At 43.7% G+C, this 9,193-nt stretch overlaps 1 protein-coding gene across 2 annotated transcripts in view; it reads left to right on the plus strand.

Annotated features, from left to right (window-relative positions):
* The window catches only part of Nedd4 (NEDD4 E3 ubiquitin protein ligase), a 93,220-nt gene extending 90,336 nt beyond the window's left edge, over positions 1-2,884 (plus strand). For both annotated transcript variants that reach the window (XM_028771355.1, XM_028771354.1), the window contains one exon: positions 146-2,884. In XM_028771355.1, coding sequence (XP_028627188.1) covers positions 146-248 — 103 coding nt within the window. In that variant the 3' untranslated portion in view covers positions 249-2,884. The remainder of the gene's footprint in view (positions 1-145) is intronic.
* Positions 2,885-9,193: the final 6,309 nt, after the last annotated feature.

A 9,193-nucleotide genomic window follows, 5' to 3' on the forward strand; every position in this document is an offset into this window, starting at 1 on the left:
GGTTTGGGAGAGCCTCCCTGGCTGTTGTGACCTCTGATAGCAATGATGGAACTTGCTCTTGACTAGTAGCACTGGTGCTATGGTTACCATGGTGACATTTCCCCCATCCCTGTCAACCCTAACCAGAGCCTCTCAATTTTTTCAGCTTCAATCGCCTGGACCTGCCACCCTATGAATCGTTTGAAGAACTCTGGGATAAACTTCAGATGGCGATTGAGAACACACAGGGCTTTGATGGGGTTGATTAGATTACAAGGAAAAAGCTGTGGTGTCTTGTACACCATAGTTTCCAAGCAAAAGCAAAAACAAAATCACATTTTAACATTTTCCAAATAATTTCTAAAAGATGGTCACTGGCTTTTCCCACCAAGACCAGAGGACAGTTTATCTATGATTTCAGCTACCACCATGCTGACTTGGTCACTTGTCCAGTTACTTTGTCCAGTTGTTAGGGTTCATGTGTATGACAGGATATGAGTCCTGTATGCCTGAGTTCTAACTGTATCTCATCTTGTTTGGCACATCTTCTGAAACTACTGAGATTCCAACTGTGAAATATCTGTAATGAGTAGCTGGTGGGAAAAATTGGATGCTTTTTTTTTTTTTAAGATGAAATTTGGACAAAAAAATCTTTAATGATTAGTAAGCTGCGACCTACTTAGTATGCGACATACTTAGTACCACATGTCGCTCCTTATTCTGTAGACCTGCCTAGTGTACCTTATCGCTTAGACCCTTGAAGCCGCTTTGGAAAATATATCACGTGTTTTTAGTCACTTAAGTCACTTGTTTAAAAAAAGTAAGTTACTCTTTCTTCACTTGGGAAGTATTTCACATTTGTTAGCATGCAGCTTGAGCCTACAGGCAACTCTGGAGAGGCGAGCAAGCTTTTATTTGCAATGTGTAGTAAGTATTAGGCCTCCTTTTTGCCTGTGCATCCTCAAGGCTAGAGTCATTATGTGTTAGCACGTTAGAATTCCTTCAAACACGAAACAAGCTCCACAACGCAGTGTTTCTAAGCATGCCGTGAAGAACCGAGTTACATGTATGACTTGCCCTTACCAGCCACTCTTCACGCTTGCAGTCACGTAGTACATACGTGTTTACGGAGTTCATTATGTTTACAGATTAAGCAAATTTCTGTAGTTGCATTTTTATATTTTTAGTATCACATTAGTATAAAAATTTGTTTAAAATAACCAAAGAGTAGTTCAGTGCATAATTTGTATGAATTTGTTACCAGGTTTCTTATGCTTTCTAAAAAATACTATTTCCTATGAAAATTATGTTTTATTAAACATCAAAAACTCTTGGCAAAATGCTACAGGTGGAGTCCCACCATAACCACATTGAAATACAGGAAGAGATCCCATGTGTGAATCTGCACACATAAACAGTGCCAGCTGGCTGTGTAGTAGCAGGCCCTTGAGATAAAATTGTCAGCAATGAAATCTAGCTCCATCTTCATCCTCAAGCTTAGACATGTGTAAGTGACTTTACTAACAGTGGAAAGTAGGAGTTGGCAGAGTAAGGCAGAAGGACAGGAAAGCGAGGTCCTGGTCCAACTGCATGGTCATATCTGCTAAGACTCCTTCTTTTCATCTTACACTGGTGATGATACAGAAACTCTCTTCTGCATGAGAAAAGCCATGTGGCGTGTAATGAGTTATTGTAAGCTTGTGTTATAGAACTTTCTGGAATGTTTGTAAGTGGCCTGTGGGAGCTGTAAGAAATACTTGGGGCCATTGATTTAAGCTTGTTGCCTCTAACATGACTAGTGTCCACAGTAGGGATTTCAGTGATGGTAGCAAAAATGATTTCCATAGGCCACACCATCATGTTGGTCAGGGAAAGACACCCCCAGGCCAGTGCATGCTTCCAGAATGTCTGGATCAGAGTCTGGATCAGCCATGGCCACCATCCAGTCTTGATTTTATCATTGGCCAGCTGAGCCTGCAGCACATCTGGCAGATGTGAATAGCTGTATCCACCCTTTCTGTCTCGAGACTATGGTGAATTCTTAAAGAGGTACTTTTCTGCCACCAGAGTGTTGAATCAGCTGTCTCCCCTCCCAGTGAGCATGTTCACCCAAAATAAAGTGATTTACAGTAGGCAAAGATGATCCCTAATGTGTGCTGGCTTATGTGTGTGTTCATGCATGGATCTCAGCATCAAAGTTCACTTTCTCCATAGTGGCAAAGTAACACTAATATGGGCCGGTGTGTTATCTGGAATGTCCCCATTATATGGAACTAAGAGTGAAACCCTCGTAAAACAGAATTGTACACGGTTGTTCAGTGTCGCCTCTGAGAACTCATCCACAGCAGAGCTTAGAAAACACAAGCTTCCTCTTCCTCACACCCATTTCCCTTTGGATGATTCAGTGACTTCACTAGACCCTGGTGTTAAGGAGACCAGCCGTGTCCTCACGCTACCCCAGGTGTGTAGTAACGATGGTCCGAGAGGCTCTGGGTGGAACACCACAGTCTCATGCCAGTGCATGAGAACGTCTTATTGACATTCTACCACTGGGGCTTTGTGGAGACACTTCCATGAAACACGAAAGCTTTGTACTTCTCTAGAAAAGTATTTTAGCCTTCTTTTTCTCTAATCCCCACCCCAAACAAATGAAACACAAAATTGCATTACAAAAGCAAACCCAAGTGGTATTCGTTTTCAATTTTATTTATACCGCTCAAGTTATTCCTTATAAGTATCAAGTTAAACACAATTGGTTTTAATGATAAGCTATTTGACATTGTTTTTAAATTTCTTCTTATATGGTAAATGTATATCCAGATTAATGTATCAGTTTATTGCATAAACTATCATTTTCAAAATCTCAGTTCCACAAATAAAGTTCTATTCTAATTTTAAAAACAAAGCTGTGACTCCATTTACCTAGAAATGTTTTCAGATTCTCAAGACAGACTTGACATATGTGTAAATGCCCTCCATGATCCTTAACTCTGACAGCTGCCCTCTGGCCGCTACGCTAGCAAGCCCTGAAGGTGCTTTAGCTTAGGGCTCCCCGTTTGGTTTTGGGTTACACAGTTCTCCCTATAATAATGAACTCAGCAGCATAGTTCCTGCGTATACTATGCATACACCCCTCTCCAAACAATGCATCAGGAACTTCAGAACCCCCTGGGTGACATGAAAGTGTGAGTTTCTCCACTCTTGGTAGCAGTCAGATTTAGACAGTATCCAAGCATATACCACAGTATGATTGGAAGGGCTGATCTGACTTGGACTGATTTTAGGGTGGTTTTGCAGTAAGGCAAAACTGTCTTCTAATAAACTCTGGGAAAAATCTCCTATTTACCTCCTATGCCTATGCATAATTGTCTGTGTAACTAAAATCAGATGCATTATGGCAGTCAGTCAAAACCCCCAATCCTTTCACAGGGGTCACATATATTATGGCTCATATCAGCAAAATTACAGTTATGAAGTAGCAATGGAAATTTTGTGGTTGGGAGTCACCACATGAGGAACTGTATTAAGGGGTCACAGCATTAGGAAAGTTGATAACTACTGCATTATGAGGTGGAAAAATTGAATATATTACCTAATCTGTCAATCGAAATGGGGGGTCACCCAAACTACCGCTAGTCCTTTGTTTAGACTTGACAAGAGAAGTCTCTGTAGCCTGGGTCCTTGAATGTTCTCACTCATGTAGCCTCCTGTTGGTACTATCTCTGCTCATAAAAAATCTCTTAAAAGCCAACCTTTATGGCGGGAGAACTGGAGAGCTTGATCTAGCCTAGCGTGGCCAGTGCTGAAGAGCTCAAACTAGTGATTGCTGCAGTTGTCCTCCGAGAGTTTCCTTCTTGGGGTCCCATAGTGTAGCCTTTGGGCTCCACATTTTGGTTCTCTGACAGGGAATTTTGCCCCTTGTGGGACTCTGTGGATCGGTAAATCGGAGGTCTGATTTTCCCAGGTACCACTTTGTGTTTTCTGTGTCGGTCTTTGTGTTTCTAATGCTGTGGTTTGTCTTTCTCTATCTCAACTGATCTTTGTGTGAGCGCTTGTAGAGGAAGCTGTAGTTAAAAGAACTGCAGATCTGGTCTCAGCTGCAAGCAAACATGCTAGTAGACCTCGGGAGGCCAGAGGACATTTTGGTCTCCCTAGAGGGTAACAGGGACCTCATGTCTGAGTCAACTGAGGCATTCAGTTACCAGGCTTTTTTTTTTTTAATTTTTATTTATTTTTTTACTATTAAGTGTCCTCTTTGTCTTCTGTGATTTTGAACTTGGACTTATACTGACGAGACTCTTAGACATGGGACAGAAATTATCCACCACTCCTTTAAGGCTTCTGGTAGAGCATTGGGCTGAAGTAAAGGGGAGGGCTCACAATTTATCTGTGGATGTCAGAAAAAAGTTTTGGACCCTGTATTTTTCTGAGTAGCCCTCTATTAATGCCAGTTGGCCTGGGTTCAAGGGGCCACAGGATCCAAATAATATTCATGGACTACCTGAAGATCAGTTGATCTAGGGGTGGGCCAGGTATCCCACTCATTCATGGTCATCCCAGAATGCCCCTACCCATGTTCTTGGAGCAATTTACCAACAGAGAGGATTTCTGTGGAATTTACCAACAGAGAGGATTTTCAAGTGGAAAAGAGATCAGGAATAAAACTGAAATTTAGGCCCTCTTAAGTGCCCTCCTCAGACCGGCCAAGGTAAGCATTATTCACTGCCCAGGCCACCAAAAAGGAGAAAACCTCATAGCCAAGGGAAATAACCTGGCAGATAAGACTGCCAAAGATGTTGCCCTTGGAAACTCTGTGCCTGTGTTAATCCAAGAAGCCAAAGAGTGGCATTGGACTAAGGGTTGGCCTCACTTGGACTACAACAGGAAGGAAGAGGCCCAGATATCCAGTTACCACACCAATTACTATCTTGAGACTGAGGGCCAATGGAAAACCCAAGAGGGAAAAGTTGCACTACGTTGGGATCAAGCCCGAGACCTCCTATGACAAATGCATAAATGGACTCACCTGGATAAAAAAAAAAAAATTGGTTGAAGCCATTAAGAGATCTAAAATGTTTATCATGGACTGAAGATACCTAACAGAGGAGATAGTAAAGAACTGCAGAGTCTGTCAACAGGTGAATGCCTATCACACCAAGGTTGGTGCAGGAAAAAGTTGGGAAATAGACTTTACAGAAATCAAACCTGGAAAATATGGATATAATTATTTGCTAGTTTTTATAAATACCTTCTCAGGATGGGTAGAGCCCTTCCCCACCAAACAAGAGACAGTTTCAGTCGTAGCCAAGAAGATCCTGGAAGAAATTCCCCAGATTTGGAGCACCCAAGGTAATAGGTTCAGATAATGGGCCTGCCTTTGTGTCCCAGGTAAGTCAGGGTCTTGCAAAGGTATTGGGGACAAATTGGAAACTTCACTGTGCATATCGTCCCCAGAGCTCAGGGCAGGTAGACAGAATAAATAGAACTTTAAAAGAGACCTTAACTAAGTTAACCTTAGAGACTGGCAGTGACTGGGTGGTGCTCCTTCCCCTGGCCTTGTTCAGAGCTAGAAACACCCCCTACCAGATGAATTTGACCCTTTTTGAAATCCTCTATGGAGGACCCACTGCTCTTGTGGCCTTGGGTCCTGACCTCAAGATTTTGGATCGAGGTAACCATGAACTTATAAAGAGACTGGTGGCCAGACAGTCTAGAGACAGTCCAGAGGGAAATATGGTCCCAGCTATCTGTCCTTTATGCCCCAGGAACAACTGAAGCACCACACCGGTTCTAAGTCAGTGATGCCATCTATGTCCACCAATATAAGACCCAGTCCCTGGAACCTTGCTGGAAGGGCCCCTACCTGGTGCTGCTGACGACTCCCATGGCCATCAAGGTAGACGGCATAGCTGCCTGGATACATGCTTCCCACATAAAACCAGTAACCTTTCCACCCCCTGCGATCACCCATCTTGGAGTATAAAGGCGACAGACCATCCCTTAAAGCTCAAAATCACTAAACAGGCCAGCAAGAATGAAGATCCTCCTAAACTTTGTAGAAATCCTAATCCTACTACACCAGTCAAGATTGGCTGCCCAGGCCCAGCCCACATCAATCCGCTAAACTAACTTGTATTGTTGACCCTGACTGGCGATGAAGTAGCCAGAATGTCTCAAAGTCATCTCCCTTATACTTGGCAGCTAGATCTGGTGTTTGACCTTTGCCAGCTGGCTGCTGGACTGGACTTTGGGATATCCCCACTCACTATGCATCCAACCTTCCCTTACATGATAAGTCACAAAGGGTTCAGGATGCTGTGGTGGGGTATGCTAACAGTTTTCCTGCTGTGCCCTACTGACTAGTGATTTCTTTGTCTGCCCCAGGGACCCCCTCAGTAGGTCAGAAAAGTTTAGATGTGGGGGAGCAGACCAATTCTATTGCAAGACTTGGGAGTGTGAGACCACTGGACAGGCCCATTGGAAACCATCCTCTTTCTGGGACTTAATTACTGTCACTAGAAACTCTTCTATTTTTCCCAATTGTGCTGATTATAAACAGGTACAGGCACCCCCGTGTGAGAGTTCAGGAGCCTGTGACTCTGTATGGGTTTAGTACAGAAAAGAAAAAAGGTCAGAGAAGACTGGTTAAAAGGAAAAACATGGGGACTCCAGATATACAGTCAAGCTTAAGGTAGAGACTCCCACTACCCACATCGGGCCCAACAGAAAGAAAAAAGAGGCCATAGGGATCCCCCATCAGCTACCCCAACCCAGACCCCCGGCACCTACCCAGAGAAGGCCAGCTACTGATAGAACCCCCAACCTCTCCGAACTAGCCCCACTGACAGGGCTCATTAACAAAACCTTTTTAGTGCTCAATGAGTCTAGACCTGAAAAGACTCAATCCTGCTGGCTCTGCTATATGTAGCTCCCCCCATGAGAGGATTGCTTTTACCTCCCCCAATGTTAGTTTATCCAATAAATCCTCATTCTGCCGTTGGGCCCAAAAATCAGGAGTAGGACTAACCCTACAAGAGGTAAAAGGTACGGGACTCTGCCTTGGTCAAGTCCCGTCTACACATCAGTTTCTCTGTAAGGAGACCTATTCCTCTCCCTTAACTGCTTCTTCCATAGTCCCGTCTGAGAATGGGTGGTGGGCCTGCTCCACTGGACTGACCCCCTGTGTCCACCTCAAGAAGATTCCTTCTTGGGGTCCTGGTAGTATAGCTGTTGGGCTCCACAATAACAAACAAAACCCTAAGGAGAATCACACAGTGTGGTTTTCCATTCTTTGTCAACCCAAGGCTGTGTAAACCTACTAGAACAGCAACTAGTGGGGGTCTCGGCACTACATGTTCCTCTAAGGTAAGGCCTCTGATGTTTAGTCTCAATAGCATGGCCAGAAGGGAAACTTCACTAATCCTTACATGTTTCCTTGTTGTGCAGAGAAACAAAAGGCTGGAGTTGTTTGTTACTTTTACTCAATGAAGGTTGGTTTTCTTTGCAGGATTAGTTGGTGGGTCTGAGTCAGTCAAAACAGGAGAGCCACTCCCAGCCCAGAGATGCTGGCCATTTACCCTGTACTTGTTTATCCCTGTCTCATCTCCCAGAAGAAGGGCCGTGGTGGCAGGCTTCCGCTCTGGCATGGCTGGACCATCCTCTGCAGTCAAGTGGCTCTGGGGTAGTCATTCTCTTCCTAGTTCAGTTAACCAGAGACTAACTCAGAACTACACTCTTCAGTTCCTTATTTGGACCATAATTTAACTTCTGTGGAAAAACAATTATCAAGGCAAATCATAGGCATTCCTGAAAATAGTTTAACAAGAATATTTTTAAAATAAATGTGTATGAGTCTACTTGTGTACAGCACCTGTGTGCAGTGCCCACATAGGCTGGGGTGGGGGAGGGGGCATCAGAGCTCCTGGGATTGAAATTACAGGTGGCTATGAATTGTTTTATGTGGGTTCTGAGAGCCAAACCTGGGTCCTCTACAAGAGCAGTAAACACTCTTAACTGCTAAGCTATCTCTGCAGTCCCAAAACAAGTACACTTTACATAGGAGAAATCGTCACTCAAACTATTAAGAGGCAATGAGCACCCCAAACTACAGCTAATCTTTGTTTAAATAAAAAGGGTTTTCACTGATGCTAGACTTGAAAACACAGTCCAGACAAACAACTTTGTTAGTATTCTGTCTCTGTCCCTGTCCAAGAGCAGCATAATTATTCTTCCAGGACAATGACAGTGTGCTACCTTATGTTCAGTCTCTGATGGGGTAACCACATCCTTTGTGATGAGTGGCTGATCACCAGCTGGGTTTGCTTTCTCAGTATTTCTGTTGCTTGTAATGAAGACATGCTTGTGAGTCTGTGTTGGCAGTAGTTTCAGCTTGGAGGATTTGATGATATTTGAAGAGGTCATCTACCTCTTCAAAAGAGAAAAAAGAAAGTTCTAGGAAGATAGTCACTTCCAGGACTCTGGAATAATCTGTGGTTGTCCAGGAGCTTGGTTTGTTTGCTTGCTCCATTGCAAGCCAGGGACAACATGGAAAGGAACTTGAGAGTTTAGCATCAAAACCTCTAGTCAGAAAGCTGGTACGACTGTGCACATCTCTATCTCTAGCGCCAGGGAGGTGGATGCTTGGAAGATCAGGAACACAAGCTTACCTTCAACTACATAGGGAGTTCTAGGGCAGCCTGAGCTACATAAGAAGACCCTGTCTCAAAACCAATAGAAAAAGATGTCTAATGACTTGTTTAGGCATTGCTGAAGTATGTGGCCTTAGGGAAAAGGAGAAATAATCAGACTTGAAAGCTGTATTGAGACCTGGGTGAGGGCTTACCCCCCAAACCGCAGCCCTAACATGTATACGATGTCTTCCTCTTGATAACCACGACCAAGCTAACAAAAAACAGAACGAGTGAAGCCATTTATAATGTTTATATAACTCAGTGTATGCAATACACTATTTCCATATGTAATCTACATACTATTAATAATGAGCTGACTTTTCACCTGGGAGTATTAAGTCATCAAAATCCAGTATTGTCTTGCACGTCTCAGTTCAGAGTGACCACATTCCAAATAGCCATGTGTAGTTGGTACCTGTGTATCAACAGCCTTGGCATTGCTCAGCGAGGCTGGAGCAGTATACAGAGAGGCAGCTGGAAGCTCTGATATGCTGGATTCACTTTCTCCCTTGAACGCCAGGAAA

The sequence above is a fragment of the Grammomys surdaster genome, unplaced genomic scaffold (assembly GCF_004785775.1).
Source record: "Grammomys surdaster isolate TR1022 unplaced genomic scaffold, NIH_TR_1.0 206, whole genome shotgun sequence".
Classification (NCBI taxonomy): Eukaryota; Metazoa; Chordata; class Mammalia; order Rodentia; family Muridae; genus Grammomys; species Grammomys surdaster.